The following is a 19,534-nucleotide window of genomic DNA, read 5'->3' on the forward strand; positions in this document are numbered from 1 at the left end:
TCTTCGGGGGAAGCACAAAACTTTTAGGGGATTCTTGAAGCACTTCTAATAAACGGTAAACATGCTAAAGACCTTTTTAAATACTGGCTTGTGAAGCCAAGTTGTGTTTAAAGGCTTAGTACTGGTATGGATGGCTTGTTAGAGTGGATTTGGCTTTAGAGGCATTTGTAAAGTCCCTTTCTCCCACCATCCTTCTTTCCCGCTTGAAAAAAAAGAATTTATCACTGGGTTTATCATCACTGCTGTCTGTGTAGGAAGGATTGTTATCTCCGGGGAGAAGTTATCTGAGACTGTTAGGATCTCTGTCTCTTTAGTCTCTCCCCTGCTATTCCTGTCTAGCTCGGAGCAGCGCAGGCGGGTGCAGTCTGGGGCGAAGGGGCAGCGAGGAAGAGGAAGGGCCCGTTGCGGTTCCTGCCGCGGTGCCGGGTAACGGGCAGCGCTGTGTGCTCGGGGACTGCGGGAAGTGCCTTTAACCCGCTTTCATAATTAATGTTTGGGGAGAAGGAGAGTGCCCTGTGGGATAAATTAGCATTCATTCACTGTACACGCAAACAGATGTTAGCCGAAGTGGAATGGAAGAAAAGATGCCCACTGACCCAAATTTCTTGCATTGTCCTGCTCTGTCTGTCTGAAGTGTTCATGCTCTGACTGCTAAGCCTTAATAAGGGAACAATTCCTTCTTTAAGTGTTTTACCACATACGTTTTTACAGTTTCATACTATACTGTTTAATGCGTGTAGTCCATCTTGTCTGGGCTGCCTCCTTCACCATTGTTCTAGGCTGGACCATCATCAGCTCCCAGCTTGTGTGTGCTCAGCTGAGGCTTGGACTGGGAAAGGCTGGACTTTGCCAGGAAACTTGGTGTTTTGTAAACACTTGGGTTTGCTGCTCTGAAATCTGTTAAATGGTCAGCACTTCTTTGAAAAGCAAATGGAAGCAATCTCATGGAAGCAATCCCATGGAAACAAAAAGCAATAAATGTTTGTGGTCACTTCAAAAGGATTCAGAAGTTTATTATTGTTAATTTCTGCGTGGGATACAGAATGCCTGCTGGAGACATTGCATGTGTGCCATGCGATTGTCATTTGCTACTTTTAATTATGATCTGACTTTGTTTCCATGCAAATGCATCCTGTGTTTAATTTTATTTTCTAATCTGAAGAAGGCTCATGCTTTGACATCATTGGCAATGTCACCTTACCATCAGAAGTTCTTTTAAATATCCTATTTTCAGTGACTTAAGTCTCAGCTTCTCAGGTGTGAATGTCATTCTAAGTTACAAATTTAAGTAGGTAGTTCTTTGGTCATATAAAGTCAGACTGTGTAAGGGCGCAGGGTATAATCTTGTGTATGTGGTTTAGTCTCCTTAAAGGCTGCATGAAGTTGAAATGCCTCCTGCAACACCAGGTGGTCAACCTTGAGATGCAGTGCTTGGAGTTAGCTGCTGTTTGGAAAAAGGCTGAGTGATCTGTGGCAGGAAAAAAAAACAAGGAAGGAAAAGGAATATTTGAATTATACTATTTTTGCAAAATGCTGCAACTTACCTGAAATGAGTGTTTCTGATATATTGACAATTAGTTTTCTCAGTCATGTCCATTACCCCCCGCCATACTCTTTACCATAAATAAGGTTTGTAGTTAACTGTAGGGATACAGCAGAAGTGTAGATTAAGAACTAAGAAGAATATTTAGACATTGCAGCATTCTTCCATTGCAAACTGAATGCTGGAGTAAGATTGAGGCGAGAGAGGTTTTTTTGTCAGCTATTGTCAACTTTTTGCCAGAAAAATAAGCGGATGTGGAGAGACAAAACGTTTCTTTATTATCTCTAGGGATGGACATGGGATACAGAATGCTAGATGTGAACCCTTGTGTTTGTCCCGGTGCTCTCCCATCCTTGCAGATTAGCCAGGAGCACCTGATAAGCAGCAGCTTTGCTCCACAGGCTTTGATATGGAAGTAATATAGTGGTGTCTCGCTCTGGTAAGAGACATTTCAACCTCAATAACATGGACATGGGGTGACAGATGGCATCTCTTCATGTGTCCCTGGCCTGATGGCAGCTGGGGTTCCTCTGCTCTCTTGGGATGGCGAGGGCTCTTCACAGAGAGCATAGGAGAGGATGTCACTCCAACATCATATGTGGTGGGATCCTTAATTGACTTCAGTTTTGTGTAGCTTACCTGCACTGAGCATTCAGTACTCATCACTCAGTTTCTGTGAGCTGTCCCATGGAGGGGCTGCTTATTTTCAGCTGCAATCACACTTAAATTTAGTTTAACTGTTGAAGGACACTTTATTTCCTCTGGAGACACTTAAGCTATGTATTCAAGGGTTTGCGGTATGGAGCCGTGATGAGAACTGTTTTTGTGGTTTGTCACTGTTCTCCTCCCCATACTGTCCTCGCAGGGTCCCGTTGCAGTGAGCTGCTGAAGGAAATGGGGTTTTAACTCCTGCAGGGAGAAATTCTTCCCGCTATGCACTGAAGTTTGCTCTCTTTTCCTTTTCCTTTCAACAGAAGTTGAAATAACCCCTTACTCGTGGAAAGAGAAGGGTTTAGCACAGCCATAGCAGTGCTGTAATTTAAAGCGAGCAGGTAGTTTTAATCCACCATCATCATACCTTGTGATACCATGTGATTATCTTAACTGGCTATTACACAGAAATAGCTGTAGTTAAAATGAAACAAATGCTTTCCTGCTTATTGTGAATGAGGTAACGACTTTTTAAAGCTTGATAGATTCCTGGATTATTCTTTAGGGATTTCTGTCTCTGTCAGTTCTAGACTGTGTGTCTTACTTGCAGTTCTACATATACTTAACTATGAATTAAAACTGTTTAAAAGGAGATGATGCAAAAGAAAAAACCAAACCCTTAGCCTCTTAAAACTCTTGTATTAACAGAATATCGTGTCTGTTGAGCAGAGAGTTGCTGGCAGCATAGGGTGGAGATCCAGGTGCAGTGTGGTCTCGCTGCATCCCGGTGGTGGGATAACGGGGGTCTGGCTGTACCACTGGTGGGATAACGGGAATCTGACTGTACCACTGGTGGGATAACAGGAGTCTGGCTGTACCACTGGTGGGATAATGGGGGTCTGGCTGTACCACTGGCCCAGCCTTCGACAGATGAATATTGGACACAAGACTCCCAGCCGGGCGCACATGGCACAGGTGGGGGGATGTGGAGTTACTGGCGAGCTTGGGGAGAAGTTTTGGGGTGCTCAGGGGGTGCAGGTGAAATCAGCGAGCAGCAGGAGGTAGCCCCTCAATTTTTCCAAGCAGAGCCCAGGGAAGGAAGGTGGTGCCTCAAAGGAGATGGGGGAAAAAGGATCAGGATTGCCTGAAAGTAAACTTAAGCACCATACATCCTAAACAGAATAATCAAAGGGCACTTCATTAATTTTGTGCTGTAACTTTTTTTTTTTAAAAATTTCCCTTCCTCTTTCTCTTCCGCAGTTGCTCTCGGTCGTAATCAGCCCTTGAAAAAAGAGAAACCGAAATGGAAAAGTGATTACCCCATGACAGACGGACAGTTGCGCAGCAAGAGAGACGAGTTTTGGGACACAGCACCAGCTTTCGAAGGTCGCAAGGAGATTTGGGATGCCCTCAAGGCGGCTGCACATGCTTTCGAGAGCAATGATCACGAACTGGCACAAGCAATCATTGATGGTGCAAACATAACACTACCACATGGTAGGTTCATCTAAGATGGATGTGGCCTAAGTGTAACAGTAGGTTAAGACAAATGTTTGGGGTTTTTTTTAACCTGAAAATCAACTGAGACATATATGCAATAGTTTTAAATGTATTTCAGTATGCACAGTGTCTTTCAATTTGGTGTTTCAAAGCAGAATTACATCAGTGTAGAGGGATGAAGAAAGGCTACCTTTCTGTCATTACCTAAATTTGAATGTATGGTCAGGTACTTGGTGTAATACACAACTTAAGAGTCTGATCTCTGTATACAACTCTTGTTACTCTTGTAATCTTTCAGAACACCTGCATACTCACAGGTACAATTTTCTTAGTTTTTCCCTATCCTTCCTTTGGAAGGGAGTAGGTATTTTTGGTGATCTTTCAGGTTTCTTTGGCACTTGAATTGTTTTGGGTTTTGTTTTTTAAATTCTTTTTCTGAAGAGTATGAAAAACTTTCTGAAAAACTTGGTGCTGGCAATCAGCTTTAGGATCTTGTAGAAGATAAACTGCAAGCATTAATTTCAGGTACTTTCCCCTTTGCTCTGTTGTTCTGAATTCTTTTTTCAAATTCTCTTCTCCTTTACTCCACCCTCTGAGATGAATCACTCCCCTTTATTCCCAATAGAAATACAGTTCAAGTTCTGCATTTAAAAAGAAAAACATTTTAAAAGCTGGATGGATTTGTAGCTTCAGTAACCTAAAAGAATCAGGATAAAATAAAAAAAAAAAACCAAACACCACCACAAACCAACAAATCACAACCAAAACAACCCACACCAAAAAACCCGTAACAAAATACAGGGAACTGAAGCCAGTGTGTGTGTTCTGGTCAGGCTCTGCTTGGTGTCCTCTCTTCTAGGAGGGGCATGAAGAGGCTTGCACCAAAAAGTGAACTTGTTCCAGACACATGGAGTTGAATCCTGTATAAAAGACACTATATATGTGCTGATTAGGGTCTCCTAGGAAGAGAAAAGATGACGTGGAAGATTGTGTACCTTGCTTTCCGGGGTAACTGGCCTTCACGAGAGTGACTACTCATATATATATTTTTTTTTCTTTTATTGATGGTGTTTAGGACCTCAGTTTCCTTGAGAAGTCACAGTTGATCATGTTGGAAGAAAGTGGTTTTGGGGATCTGTCTTTTCCCATACTAAAGCGTGAAACTTTATTAGTTGTTCTTTTCCCCTCTCCTGTTCAGCAGTCAGGATCTCTGAAACCCGCTGAGAGGTGGAAACTTCCAGTGCTGCAACAGGACCTGGCTTTTCCATAATTCATGGGCGATCTTTTGTGGTTCTCCAGATCATTGTTTGTTTTCAAGGAGGTTTGTGTTTTGCTGGTTTGACTGATAACAAGTGACTTTTTGTCAAGGGCAGTTACACCTATAGAAATGATTTCTGTAGTAGCTGTAGTTTTAAAGAGAAATATGTCAATTATTTCCAGAACCTGCCAATGCCAAGGAGATCGCAGGTCCCCTCTTTGACAGACCTATTGGAGGTGTGTGTGCGTTCTAGGCCCAATCTATTGGAGAGAGAAAAATAATTTCCCTGCTATAGTCTAGTGTTGTTTTCAAAAGACAGAGAAAGGTGTCAGGTTGTCCAGCATGGAACCGGTATCAGAAAACTTATTTTCCTGTGGTTGTCATATCCTATTTTTTATCTTGTACCAGTTCATAAAACTGGTCAGAATCTGGAAATCCTAAATTACCTACTGGGCTTCCTGATTTTATGTATCAGTAATGTCCTTTAAATAGTTATTTATTCTGTGTCCAGAAAACATCAGAATATTCACCTTCTAAATCGATAGTGTTGCTGGATTTTTGTCCTTCCAAAAACATCTAGATTGCTGAAAGTATGCCAGAAGAAGCTGGGTGTTTAGGAAGCTTGTGAGCTGGAGAGAACTGTAGGTGAGAAGGGTCTGGCAAAATTGATACGGAAGTTACTGATAATTTTAAGTCACCATTCAGATAAATTGAAATAATTACTTTCTCAGAGATTTATTTGCAGACCTAAGGTAATCGCTGCATTGTTTTGCTTAGTTGCTAAAATAAAAATAGTAGAGGTCAGGAAAATTCAATGTTATATATGGGGCAGGCTTAACAAAATATAGATTACCTTCCACTATGGTTACAAGTATTCCTGTCCAGACCAGACTTCAGCTTAAAGAATCATCTCTTAATGTGTGAACCCTCACCCTCTGCAGTGAGGCTCTGCGGCTGCTTGTGGCCATACACAGAAGACTCATAGAAACACAATTCTTCTAGTAAATGAAAATTTGAGTCACGAGCATGCTTTTGCAGTGAGAGGGATATTATTTGTATAATGCGGTAATGGAATTTGACGAGACCCCAGTAATAAGCTATTTTGACAGCATTAGATTATGTATTCAGTTTAAATGTTGCACAAGTGTACATACAAACAGCAGTTCCAGGGGAAATGTTAAATTTATGGCATTGAGTCGTGCAAAGAAGCCATTTGACATGCTAGGTCTCTGCTTCCTCTCATCAGAGTGGCATAACAACTTGTAATTGCAGAGGAGGATTTTATTCAAGTGGGAAAGTTTAATCTGCCTGGAAGAATGTGTCTTCGGGCTCTGAGATGGAGTCGCTCGTGTGTCCGTGCTCCTCACTCATGAGAAGAGAGGATGGGTGATGTATAGTTTCGATGCTCCCAAATTTTGAAAACAGTCTCTTAAATAACTGCCTATTAATCTTATTTAGAGTTTAAGGCTTTAAGTCCCAACAGTTTCTGGTTGCAAGCAAAAATCCCAAACTGGGCAGATAACTCACATTTCTTCTCTTGGGCAGTCTCAGGAATGTAGGATGGATGGCGTGCCCTGGAAATTAGCCCTTTTAATGTCATTGAATGTAATACTTAAGGGAGATGAAGTATGTGAACTCTTGAATTTGGCTTTTCCGCAGACAGTTTGCTTGGGGTCCTGCCTACTACTGGCAGACTGTGGTCTGCTTTCTAAGGCCCACGTGCAGAATAGTCAGAATATTTCAGAAATAAGTCAGGAACGAAACTTGTCTCAGACGCTCTGTTGCCCAAGTCAGGCCTGGCCTGAGGCTGGATTCCAAATACAGGGAATATTTTGAATATTTACTCAGGATCTTGAGTTTAGTAGTGATTTTCGTACCCACAAAATTGCGTTACTTGCTTTTTATCCAACTTTCTGCTGGTGACACTTTCCTTGTGCATCAGTTGCTTGCATAGTTCTCTGTGCAATGTGACCTTTCCACTCCAGAGAAAGCTACTTCTTTTAGAAATTCAAGTATTTTCTTAGTCATCAAGCATTGTTAGTACCATGTGTGAATAGATTATGAATAAAAGCCTTGCATTTATGGGCTCAGTAATCAGCAAACTGAGCTTATCTCCAGCCAGGTAGAACAAACAAACTGTCCTTGTTCTGAGTGACACCAAAAACCTCCATGTTTTTGTTTACAAAAACTCCCTTTGTGGAAAAATTAAAAAGAAGGGAAAATAGCTGTTTAAGAAATCCAGCTGCTGCATATGCATTAACTGCCAAGTCCTGTGTTTACCTGACTTTAACTACCACCTGGATTTACCCGTGTAACTGCTGAGCAGTGCCATGCCCCGTGTGGGGTTCTCTCCTCCCACCCTGCCCTGGGCTCTGCATGGGGACCTGGAGCATGGCAGGGGACCCGTTGTCACCTCTGAAATTCATCTTTTGTACCCTTATTATTGTCTGTAGCTGTTTACCTGGCCGGGCAGCAAAACCACATCCAGTTCAGGCTGCATCTTCTGTAGCAAAAATTAGGGTGAGAATCAAAATGCTTGTAGAGCCTTCTGAAATAGCACCTAAAAGCCTATGTGCAGTTTTGTCTTCTGGTCCACCAGAAACCCAGGTAGAAACTGCTCAGGAGTGACGGATTTGCCTCCTCCGAGTTTAGGCTTTGTTTCTTCAAGTGGGAGGAAAAGGGAAAATTTGCTGCTCAGGCTGTGCATGGGAACACTGTATTTCCCCAAAGAAAGCAACCATTGAGGAAGATGACGTGGAAATCAAGTCAAGAGTTCTGGGGTTTTTTTCCCCTAAGTAAATAATTTGACAGCGTAGCTCTGGCATTTTTGTACATGAGAGCTTGTATTTGTGCTATCACAAATACAAGGATGTATAGGACAGACAAGGATGGAACATTCTTCCTTTGATTTCTTAGCTCGCCAAAGAATCTTGATTCCTAAGGAAAACCAGCATCAACTGAGATAAATTCCTTTAACTCTATTGAAAAAAATGGAAACCGTTTAACTAATTTTTTTCTCTCCCAAAGGAATAGGTCTTCTGCAAAATGATGCAATAGTATGAGATTATGGCATTTCCTCTCATTTACTTTCTCTGTGCTCCACTGAGGCTTAAAAAAACCGAACCAAACCCATACGTCTACATTTTAACTGTCCCTCTGTGGTAAGCATGTTGTGGATGCGTTCAAACCGTGTATTACTTACAAAATTAAACCTTGTGGGAAGTTGGAGGAGTGGAAAGAGGGGGCTGGGGAGAGTAAGAACTGACAGAGGTTTTGCAGACACAGATTCTGGCCTAGCTGATGCTGCAAAAATAAAATTGCTTTTTTTTATTCCAGAAACCTATAGGAAAGGGAGGAAAAAACCCATTTCTTCCTAACACTGTGTTTAGCCAGGTATTTCACTTCTCTCACTTGGGTGAGGAAAACTCTAACCAATGTAATTTTTCTAATGGATGCCTTTTGCTGTCTTCTGCGGTTAAAAATAGCACGTAAGAAGTATTAAATAAATAAATAAGCTTGTGGGATGGGCTTAGCACTTCTCATCTATCTTGGGTGCCTCTGTGGGATGTATTTAAAAATAGAAATAACGTTATCACCAATTTATACCTTTTTTTTTCTGATGTCTTAAAGTAGCACATCCTCAATATTTTATTAATGAGTCCATTTAAATTTAATGAAGAACAGTTTTACATACTTCTCAGCTATCAAAAAGGAAATGTTGGAGTGTGTAGTATTTTATTAGGGTCTGCACCAGATGTTAGTGCTGAGTTGAACTTGTCCTGAAAGTTGTTAATATTAATTGGAATCTGTCTGGGGTTAAGTGGAGTTTTTAAATTTCAGGATGGACACTTAATCCACTCTAGCATAGTTACCAGTACATTGGATTTAACTCCTTTAATGCTGTTTGGCCGATAAAAGGGTCTCTCTGTTAAGCAGTGGCTTTGTGCTCGGGAGCAGTCAACTTCTCTGTGCCCTAAAATACAGCTCCCGTAGCTTGCAGAATGCTTTTTCAGCCAGCAGTCCTGCAGCGCTGGCTCTTTGTGTGCAAGCAGAACTGTCACATTTACTGTGTGTAACACTTGAGATCATGAAAAGTGGGGATGTGAGCATTTAACTTCAATGCTGGGGAAAAGTAGGTGAAATTAATGAAATGTTCTTGCCGTGAATAGAGCATTTTCTTCCCCTTTGGGTGAACTTCTCAACAGCAAACCATAGAAAAAACCCAAAGCCAATGGAATGGGTAGAGGAAAGCAAGCTTCACCTCCGTTGTTTACCCCTCCCCAGTCCAAACACAAATTCCTAATTCCAGTAAACCCCTTTTTTCCCCTGTTGAGCTGTAACTGTGCATCATACTGTGATATTTGCTGCCCTTCAGGCCTGATGTTTCCCTGCACCATGGAGCAGCTCTTAATGGCTGGTCCTGTGGTGCTGCCTCCCTCTGCGTGCACAGGGCTCTCGGAGGCTGTTGCTGTCGGAAAGGAGACGTACATCACTCCATGTACCTGCTGTCCCTCAGTGCTCAGCTGCCTCCTGGTGCAGCTCTGTGCTTCCATAGACCATCAGGATGGATGTGCTCCTTACTGAGCCGTGTTGGGGTTTGGTTTTTTTAGTACTTAGCCAGTACTATGTGAGCACTTTAGTTGTACGTACCCTCTGCTGTGTTGAAAACTCCATTTTTGTTTGTAAATAAGGGTTTCACGCTGTTGCTCAAGACCTTGAGAGTGCAAGGGGAAAAGGAGAGAATGCAATAGCTAAAGCTGATGGAAAGGTATGATTTGGGGTAAATGGGAGAGCAGCCCATAGCACGGATGCATTTGGCAAGATGTCAGTGTTGCTTTTAGCGTTGATTGCATTCATTGTGCAAGGAGGCCTGAGGAGGTTTTTATACTGCTTAGGTAAATCACTGGGAGCGTTGGAAAACTTTTGCTCCCTGCTGCAGCTGGTATTTCACCTTCTCTCATTGGTCTGGAAGTAAATCAGACGAGTTCTTGAAGCTTTTTTGGAAATGAAAACTGTGTCTGTGCTCAGGAGTGTTGGACGGGCACACGGGTTATTGATGGTGGGCATCAGTGTGCTTTATTGCTGCCTGGCTCTGATGGACTCTTCATATGTTACTGTTATTAGGATAGTGTTTTATTAACTTTGTTCAGTGGATGGTATTACCTGGCTTCCACCCTTACTGAGATTATTCTGATATTTGGGAAAATTTCAGGCTGACAGGTTTTGCCTTGCTCTAACTTCTCTTCTTCAATAGTTTTAGGAAAAGTTTACACAGCAGCATCACACTGGTGCAAGAAATACAGGATTTACCTAAAGCAGTTGTCCCCAGTATTTGAGACTGGATGGACAACACAGTCTGTACTGGTGGTAGAGGAAAACCATAAGCCAAGTACCATTTTCTTCTTCCATGCAGGGCTGAGGAGCAAAATAATGATGGGGAAGCTGAGGAGTAGATGCCATCAACAGAAATTGGTCATCCCAACCAGCCTCATCCTTGCTTTAAGGAGAGGGGAGGGTGTGCAGAACCTCAAGTGCCACAGTCCTTTTTAGGCTGTATCAGCTATTAGTGGCTGTGCCACTTCATATTAATTTAATAAAAAGTATTATACATCGCAGACATATAAACTGGTTTGTATTAAAGTCAGATCCTGTATCAGAAGAGTTTCTTCATAGCATCCAGGAGTGAAATCAGACTTATTTTTTCTAAGTCAAGTTGAAGCACGGTCAGTGATGCAAATGATTAGGTATAAATTTTATTCTGTCGCATACTTTGTGCATCACTGTTTAGGAAATACATCTGCTGCGGGGTTTTTACCTGTTAAATGGGAATATCTTTGCTCCTTTGTGAATGTTAAGGCTTCTCATGTCACATGCCTGACCTTTTACACCCGAGAGGTGCTGTGTGTGAGTGCCAGTGGTGGGATGCTGCTGTAAATGAGCTTTCTGCAACGGCCTCTGTGCTTCCGTCTCATCTACTGATTTTCCAGGCTCCCAAAACAGTAATCCCTAAAAGCAAGCTGCCGGATGGAAATGGGAAAGGGAGCAGTGAAAGGTAGTTGACAGGTTCTCAGGAGTTAGTCTTTAAATTTGTACAATAATTCAGAAATACCTACAACAAAATTCTATAGTAGATGTTTAACACTGACCATTTAATGTATGTCTCCCTTAAAATAAATAGCTCCAAAAATGGAAATCTGTAATTTTTGCAGTGTGATGGCTATATTGGACTTAACTGTTGTATTGATGAATTTGTGGTTGAGAGAATCTGTACAGTAAATTTCGCTCTGGCATCTTTAGCATTTTAAATTGAATCTGCTTCCGTAAATTGCTGCCAGTTAAAGCCGCAAGATCCTTGTGTTTTTCTCCCACCCTTGCCTGCAAGCTACTGTATCCATTGCTTCAGGGCTTAAGGCTGTAGGAATTGCTTTCTCAGTAACTCTGAAGAGACTTTTTAATTGTCATTGACAAAATATTTTTTTCTTTAACGTATTGCATTGTCTACACACACGGAACGTTGTTGAACAACGTGGTTTTGTATGTGGATACAGAATGCTCGGTCAGGTTTTTCTAATGTCTCCTTAAAACGATAGTGAAGGGTATTTTTGTGACTCTGGTCTAATTTTAGATTTCAGCAGTTACGAAAGCTTTGGGAGGTCTGACTATCAAAGCGTATCTGTCAATATGATCAGCAGTAGTACTGAGATCAGCATGCAGGCTGTAAAAGTTAAGGAAACTCCAAAATCTTTCTGTAGATCAGAAAATTTACAGTGGAGGCTACTAGTTTTTTTGCTTTTTGGTTTTGGTGGTTGGCTTTTTGTGCCTGCTAAACTCTGGTCAGCAGAAGGCAGCTCTTAGTTTGAGGGGAGGCTTTTCTGTTTTGTTTCTACTTCAATTAAAAAAAAATAGCAAGAAATAAGGGATTGAAAACCAGAAATTGCTGGTGTGTTGCAAGGAACCGGGCTAGCTGCTGTTAGTGCTGAGGACGTGAGCATGCATTGGGAGAGGGCTTGTGCTTTGGTTTTTTCTTCTACACATCGGTGTCTATTTATAAAAGTAGTTGACGTCAGGTTCCCTCCTTAGGTTTGTCTTTGCTGAGATGGTTGGTGAGCGCACTGAGTCTAGCTTTTGCAAGACTGCACCAAACTGTTTTGATACCTTCCTGCCTCCGTGTGTGCACAGCACCGGTGGATGCTCTGGGAAAGGTGAGAGCTGCCATCCCGGTGTCGGTGGTGCCTCTCACGGTTGGGCCACTCTGGTTGTTACAGTCTCATCATCACGTGTCTCTGAAGCACAGTGTGAGGACTCGACAAGTGTGAAAAGAAATGCAACCTACATTACAGTCTCCTCATTGCATGTCTCTGAAGCACAGACACAGTGTGAGGACTCAACAAGTGTGAAAAGAAATGCAACCTACAGTCCAGCTGCTGGATGGGCACCTGCGCTGGGCTCCTGCAAAGCGGTGGGGGAGACCAACTCATCTTCAAAATCCATTTGATGGAGCAGCTTTGACTGGGCTCCTGCGAAGCAGTGGGGGAGACCAACTCGTCTTCAAAATCCATTTGATGGAGCAGCTTTGTGCATGCACCTTCTGCCCTCTCTGTCCTCAGAAAATACCTCCTGATGATGAGAAATCTCTGACACGCTCTGGCTGTTTCACTTCTGCTCAGGCACCGTAATCGCTTTTTCGTTAGAAGACTTCATCTAAATTGGGGATCTTCAACCAGTGGCTCCAGGTGGTGCGCTCCCTGCTCAGATACCAGCGTGGCAGCTCCTCCTTCTCGGCTCTCTCTTGCCTCCATGCTTCTTGGCATTTTCTCTGTCCTCTGTTGAGCTGGCACACCTGGAGAGATGGCTTGTTGCTCTTGGGAAATGCTTTTTTGCAGGGCTGCAGGCGTGCACGCCGTGCTGGGGAAGGGCAGACGCGCTGTGCCCGCAGTGCTGCCCTGCTCCGCGACCAAAGTCCTTGTGATGTTAGACTCCAATCAGAAAAGGTCCCTTTGCTCTGCAGTTCTCACCGTTGAAGACTGGGCAGACAGAAGATCTAGCAAGTCATCTGGTAAAATGAAGAGAATTGTTTCATTTTTGCTTTTGATCTATGTGAAATTAAAAAAGGCAAAAGTCAATTATTACAGCAGTTACTTTGACTTCTAGTGTCCTCTGGAAAAGGAACTGAGGATTCCAAGTGTAGATGGAAACTACAAAATGTTTAAATCTTTTCTAAAGCCTTACTTCATGTTCTGTTTTACCACTTGCTGTTGTCGTTTGGTTTCACAGCGCTGTCAAGTCCGTAAAGCCTCATCACATGACTGTTGCACAATTGGCAGCTTTAGCTGCATTTTTCTTTTTAAACTGGAACTTCAAGAGGAGATATTCAGTTTATAAATATGAGTGTGAAAACTGCTCTTCCCGGCTGAAAATACAGCACATTATTTCAGTTTCTGGATGCTTGAAGCAATCCATTTGTTTACCTTCATACTGAAGAAGTTTGCAGCATTAATTTACAGACTATGGTGCAGTAGAAACACCTTCTTTCATAGTAACCACTTCAGAGCTGGGAGTTGAAAGCTTTGGAGAAACTTTTGATTTGTTTTTTACGTTTAAGTGGAGTTGTGACTGCTTATGCTCTTGAGTACTTTCTCCATTTCCCGTTTGAAAGCCTTCTAGGGGAGAGGGGCAGGGAGTTGATGGGAGTAGCCCCATCCTGCATTGAGCTGGAGCCCCACAGCCAGTCAGTTTTGCTCTTTGGTGGGGTTTTCCCGTCTTTGCCCCAGTTTGCACTCTGAAAGGACCCATGCAAAGCAGAGTGCCTATAAAGCGCAGAATAAACTGAGGAAGAGAAACCCTTGTTTTTATGTGAAGTAGTGTAAAAGATTGCTTTCCTAAATGGCAAGGCTCACTGGTTCTGGTTTCTTTCATCTGATAGAACTCCTTGGATTGTTTTTGCTGGAGTGAGAGGTGGGATGTGGGGGAGCAGGGAGGCAGTATGTGCAGCAGGATGGGGCTGCTGCTTGGCCAGGTCCCTTCTTTGGAGCTGTGGGCACTGTGGAGTGGGGGAGAGTGTGCATCCCGAGAACTAATGACTTTTGGTGGGGCGTATGGGGGTGTTCAGTGTTTCTTTCAGGCGTGAGAGGTGGCACGGAAGAAAGCAGAATGTGTATTCTCAATGTGAGAGAGCAGCAGTAGAGTTGGCTTCCCAATACTGACTGGGGCTGTGGACCTTGAACGCTTCAAGCTGCAGAGCAAGACTGAGCAGGTTGCCCGCTTTCTTTTACACAACCTCCTTGTTCCCCTGGCAAATCTCTGGGGCCGCAGGATGCTTAGCAGGGGCAGTGTACACCTATGGGTTTAAAATGCTCTTTGCCACAACTTTGGGTTGCTTTTGACATTCAACAGTTCCCCCATCCAGTTTATAAGACAACTACAAGCACTTACAGCAAGGTGATTCGATGGGTACTGCAGGAGCTGGGAGCTGGGCAACTGCTGGGATGGTTTTAGTGCTCAGAAAAACATCCGCGAATCCACAACATCAGAAATGGTGGAGCAGGACCATTTAGGAAGGGTTTTCACAGCCAGTGGCTCACATGCATTTTAGAAAGAGAAGGATGTAAAAAGGCAGTGATTTTTAAAGCACAATGCACTGCAGAGGAACCCTCGTCTACCACGTAATAAAGTGATTCTTAACAGCACCGTGAAATGGGTTATTCATTTCCATCCCCTCTGCTGGAGAGCTCTGGGCTGGGGGTGACTCCTGGTTTCTGAAGAGCTCTGGGGTGCAGCCCCCCTGGCTCCTGGGAGGACTGTGCTCCACTGGGACGTGGTTAGAAGAAGTGAGAGGTAGAGATGCTTGGAGTGTCATCCATCGCTAGGCTGTCGTCCTGCAGCTTGTGGCTGAATGAAAACCGTGTGTTTGTATGGTATTTTTCATTAGGGAGATGCTTCTTGTAGAAGTGAGCTGTTCAAGAGATCTCCTGACTGAACATCAGAGAAATGCCAATAAATTCTTTTGTAATTGGCTAATTCTGTGCAAGAAGGCTGTGTCTACAATGCCTACCAGGCGGTGCTCCACAGTGTTGGTGTTTCTCTTGTTCTCAAGGAAGCAAATAACAGGCAGGCTAACGTTTGGCCAATATTACTCTCCTTCCTGCATTGCAACTGCTGTGCATAGCATGTGGTGGAAAGCTGAGCACAGAGATTTCCGAGTAGAGAATGAGGGGAAATTACAATAGCTAATCAATGAGGCAATTAAAGATAATCATTGAAATTGAGTTAGCGTATCACTGCTGGAGGTGCTTTTATTCTAATGGTGCACCCCTTTCTGTTATTTTAATTTTGTTTTCCATCCTCTTCAAAATTCCAGATCATTATGTGGGATCTCTTACTCTCTCCTCCCATTTGCTTTAAGCTAACGTGCTCGGGCCAGCGCATAGACCCGGGTGAGCAAGTATACATATTCATGGTGTACAATGCACCTCGTGCTGCTTTAGAGCAAAGGGCTACTGTGGAAGGCAGTGAGAAGACCCATCTCTTTTTGGGAATTTCTTTCATTTCCTTCCCGTGGCCTTCATTAGAGCTTGCGGCACCGCCATGTGTGTGATTCTGCAGCTGCTGTGGTGTTTCGGGTGTTTTCCGCAGGAATGGTACAGGCTCTCTCTGCCATCCCGGGTGGAGCGTGTTGGTGCTGATGAAGGACACGTTACGCTGTTGTGCTTCACCAGACTCATCCTAACCTTGAAACAGAGCTTGTTATCTCAAAAGCCTCTTCAGTCTGGAGCTACAATTAAGATGATGCTTTCCATCATTTCTGCTGTGATTAATATTTTTAAAATAGAAGCACAGTATCGTTTCTGAGGGACACTGGATTTCCATGTTTTCTTCAAATGCAGCGTTGAATCAAATCGTCAGGATGTATAGCAGTTGTGGCTGGCTGAAATATTTATATATCTAAGTGCAGGTTAGAAACTATCAACCCTTCAAATAAAAACCCACTTATGGCTACATCCTACAGTTGTTTTCCTTAAGTATTTTTAACTTCTGCTCTTGTTTTTTGAAAGGTATTTTGAGGAGCTTTGTCAACGTAATTGCTTGGACTCTTCTCAAGTCTCTTCCCCTGGTAGCATATGCCCGTCTGTTTCCTGTCTTTGGTTTCAGTTTGCCTTTTCTGGTGTGGTGAGGACGACTGTACGACACTGTTTCCAGAACTGCACTTTATTTTTTTTTTTTTTTAAAACCATTAATGTGTGACCAGGAGAGTGCAGCTAACTCTTTTAAGAAAAAAAAAAACCACAACAACCCAGGCAAACCAAGACTGACTACATGATGGCCATTAAATGCTCAAAATAAACCCAGACGCGTGACAAAAAAAGTCTCAAATTCTTCATGTAAGAAGCTGCAAACTGCTTATTGATCTGCCTGTTGCAGATCTTCCAGACAGGTGTATGTGTGCTTTAAGTGAGTAATATTCCTCTGGTATCTGATAGTGGTCAGGACATGATGTCTAGTTTATTAGATACTCCACAGAAGCGAACATTTACTCCATCATTGGCTGTTTATAGTGGTGAAACAGGGTATCTGCTTCATCTGCCTTGCTGTCTGCTAGTAAAATGAGAAAAAGAAATATGAAGTGTTTAAAATGCATTCCTCATTGAAAATTTCAGTGTAAGCCAATGACAGCCCCCTAGATGTTGCCTTTGCTGTGAAAAGGTGATCTTCAGAGGTGGTACTGCTTGCTTCTGTGATTGAATTAGAGCATTTTGCCCTAAAATCAGTGTGCCTGAAGGAATTGGGTATCCTTCAAAGTGCCTCAGTTTGGTAAACAAGGGGATCAGCCAGACCTTGGGTGTCTCGCTCACTCCCTCCCCATGGATGCATCCTGCTCCTCCTCCACGATCTCCAGTTGGCAGTGGCCAGGATATTTGTCGTATTTTTCTGTTGTGGCTTCAGGTATTTAAATAATAGGAACTTGGTGACTTTTCTTCAAGGTCAAGGAAAGGTAGTCATGATCAGAAGTGTCTGAGTCGCAGGAGAAGGCTCCTCCCAAGCACAACTTTTTAGGGCCAGGAAATGGCTGAGGAAGGTCATGTTTGGGCTGTTACAGAGAGTCCTGGTGGTGCTGTCTAGCCTTGATGGTGAACCAAAAGGAGGTATTTTAGTACTTCTAAACCATGACCTCTTGGGATAGTAACGTCAAGTCTTTGCAGGTTAGTAAGAGTGTATGGGAGTACAACGAAAACACGTCATAGATACCAGCTTCATCTGGTGAAATCCAGCTTTGCCAGTAAGGGGGAAAAATACTAATTTCTAATAATTTTTTTTTTTTTCCTTAGCACTAGTGTGCCTTGTGACAGCTTGACAGGGTTAAAACAATAAGGGACTTCTACATCATAACTTGAAAGAGACTGAGTTTGTTGAGACCTAGACCCAGTAGCTGCTTTTGCTGGCAGTTGTCAGAGAAGCAGATCAGGCTTTTCTTTTTTGCTGTCACACTCCTGATCCCAGTACAGCGCCTGGCACTGAGCGAGCACAAGCAACGTAGGCTTTCGTAACCTTATTGCAAAGAAAACTTGCAGCAAAATAAAGTGCGTGTTTCCATGCGTGCTTTGACTGCTGGTTATTATACAGAAATAATGACATCTCGGAGCTGCCCTTACTTGTTCCCTAGCAATCAAGCAGGCTTTTTGTAGAAGGTCATCGCTGCAGCAAGGCCTTGAATTTTTAACCTGTCTGTGCTCTTGCGGGCTGTGTAGATCCCCAAAACATGCTATGTGCGTGTTTAGGGCGTGATGCAGCTCCAATTAACATGAAATCTTCTAAGTTTATGCTTAATCAATACTTTCTTTCCTCTTCTATGTAAATAAGGTAACCGAAGGAACAGCACCTGGGAGGTACAGAGCACATTACGTGGGATAAAGCAATGCTACAGCCTCCTGTTGCTTCAAATCTCTCCTGGAGCCTTCTTTAATCCCCTCCACCCCCACCTTTTTAAACAGCCTTGTGTTGTAGTTTTATTTTAGGATGTAGGTACTAATGTGGGATTGTGTCAGTTTGTTTGACCTCCCTGGAGCCTTCAGCATTTTTGCTGGTTATCCATGGAGACCCAGCGTGCAAATGAATGAATTCCATGCTCATTAGCAGGTCTTTGACTGTCAGCACTGGGATATGTGAAAGTTTGAGAGCAGTAAGTGAAAAATGGTACAGGGCAAATTTTTGTCTAGGTCATTCTGTGCTTGCTTTCTATTCATGCCCTGTTGTATATAGGTAGGTCGAGGGGACAGTTGTTGTTTAAGTCTTAGAAAGTAGTTTTCCACATTCTTTTCTCCTTACAAACGGATGTGGGACTTCTCTGCGCTCCATAAAAGCCGGTATTTGCTTTTGTGTTTGGTCTAAGGGGCAGTCTCAGCTGCTCTCTTAGCTGAAGCTATACAAAGTGCTGTCTGAAGCCAAATTTCCATCCATATCCCCTTTTGCTCAGATTAAACCCCCTCAAATACCATTTTGCTGCCCAGAGCGGGCAATGTGGTGGGCAGAGGATTGCTTGAAGGCTAAGCAACTGGCACTGGTCATGCAATGGAGCTGGAGCAGCTGGAGTTGCTGCAGTCACTAGTTTCTAATGGAACCTCCCTGAGTAGACCACGATTTCTTACCATGATCAGACTATGCCTTCTCCACTTGAGAAGCAAAAGAATATGGGTGGTTTGTTGTTTTGTTCTTTTTTTTTTTTTTCCTGAGGTGGCTACAAGAGTCACTCCAAGGTAGAACAAGCAGTTAAGGACAAGTAGATTGTACTTAAAGAGATTAGTCGCAAGCAAAGGTAAAGTTATCTTTGGAAAGGAGTGCAGCAGGCTCTGGTGTACTTGTCGGATGATGTAGTGGTCCACGTTGATGACTGGTGTCCTGCTGATCTTAGCTAAAGGAAAATCTTCTTAGAGTAAAATGCAAATAGCATAGCAGTTACCTTGTCTTCCAGAAGTAACTGGAAATAGCAAAGTAGTTTGTCGTGTTGGGAAAGTGAGACTGAATAGTTCTGTTGCATATATGGTTATTATGCAAGAAGTCCTCCTGTAATGGACACAGGGTCTAGTTGAGGATTAACAGAACTTCTGCAAACAAATGGCATCTTCTCCTGTTTTGTGAAGGACTAAAGCATTGGTACCTCCAGAGCCAGTATGCTGTATTTCTGGTGACCTTTTCTGCAACATCGTAGTCAAACATCCATGACTTCTGCATCAGAAGAAGACTGTTAAGAGTCTGTTCTAGGAGAGCAAAGGGGAAGCTTTTTAGACCTCCAAAGAAAGTAAAAACTGCTTGAGTCTTTGTGGTTGGCAAGAAAAAGGAAAATCTCTATCAGTTCCATAAAATGCTATTGTTACCCTCCCATTTGGTTTACCGTTTTAACCATGTTAGTCTTAGGATTTTGGATGCTGAGTGCTGGGTATTCGCTCTTGGTTTATGGGAACAACAGAATAGTTAAAAATTCGGTGGTGGTGAAGGCAGTGACAACTTCTGTACATCTGAGTTCAGCTCCTGGGCATCCTTATGCTGAACAGGTAACCCGGTCACTTCAAACGTTGCCAGGTTAGCTGTCC

At 43.0% G+C, this 19,534-nt stretch overlaps 1 protein-coding gene across 1 annotated transcript in view; it reads left to right on the plus strand.

The window, feature by feature from the left end:
- Positions 1-19,534, plus strand: part of UBTD2 (ubiquitin domain containing 2) — a 59,203-nt gene that overhangs the window by 26,838 nt on the left and 12,831 nt on the right. Inside the window, exon 2 of the mRNA XM_014948207.1 lies at positions 3,455-3,691. Within this exon, the coding sequence (XP_014803693.1) occupies positions 3,455-3,691 (237 nt within the window). The remainder of the gene's footprint in view (positions 1-3,454; positions 3,692-19,534) is intronic.

This window comes from Calidris pugnax, unplaced genomic scaffold, assembly GCF_001431845.1.
Source record: "Calidris pugnax isolate Ruff unplaced genomic scaffold, ASM143184v1 scaffold27, whole genome shotgun sequence".
Classification (NCBI taxonomy): Eukaryota; Metazoa; Chordata; class Aves; order Charadriiformes; family Scolopacidae; genus Calidris; species Calidris pugnax.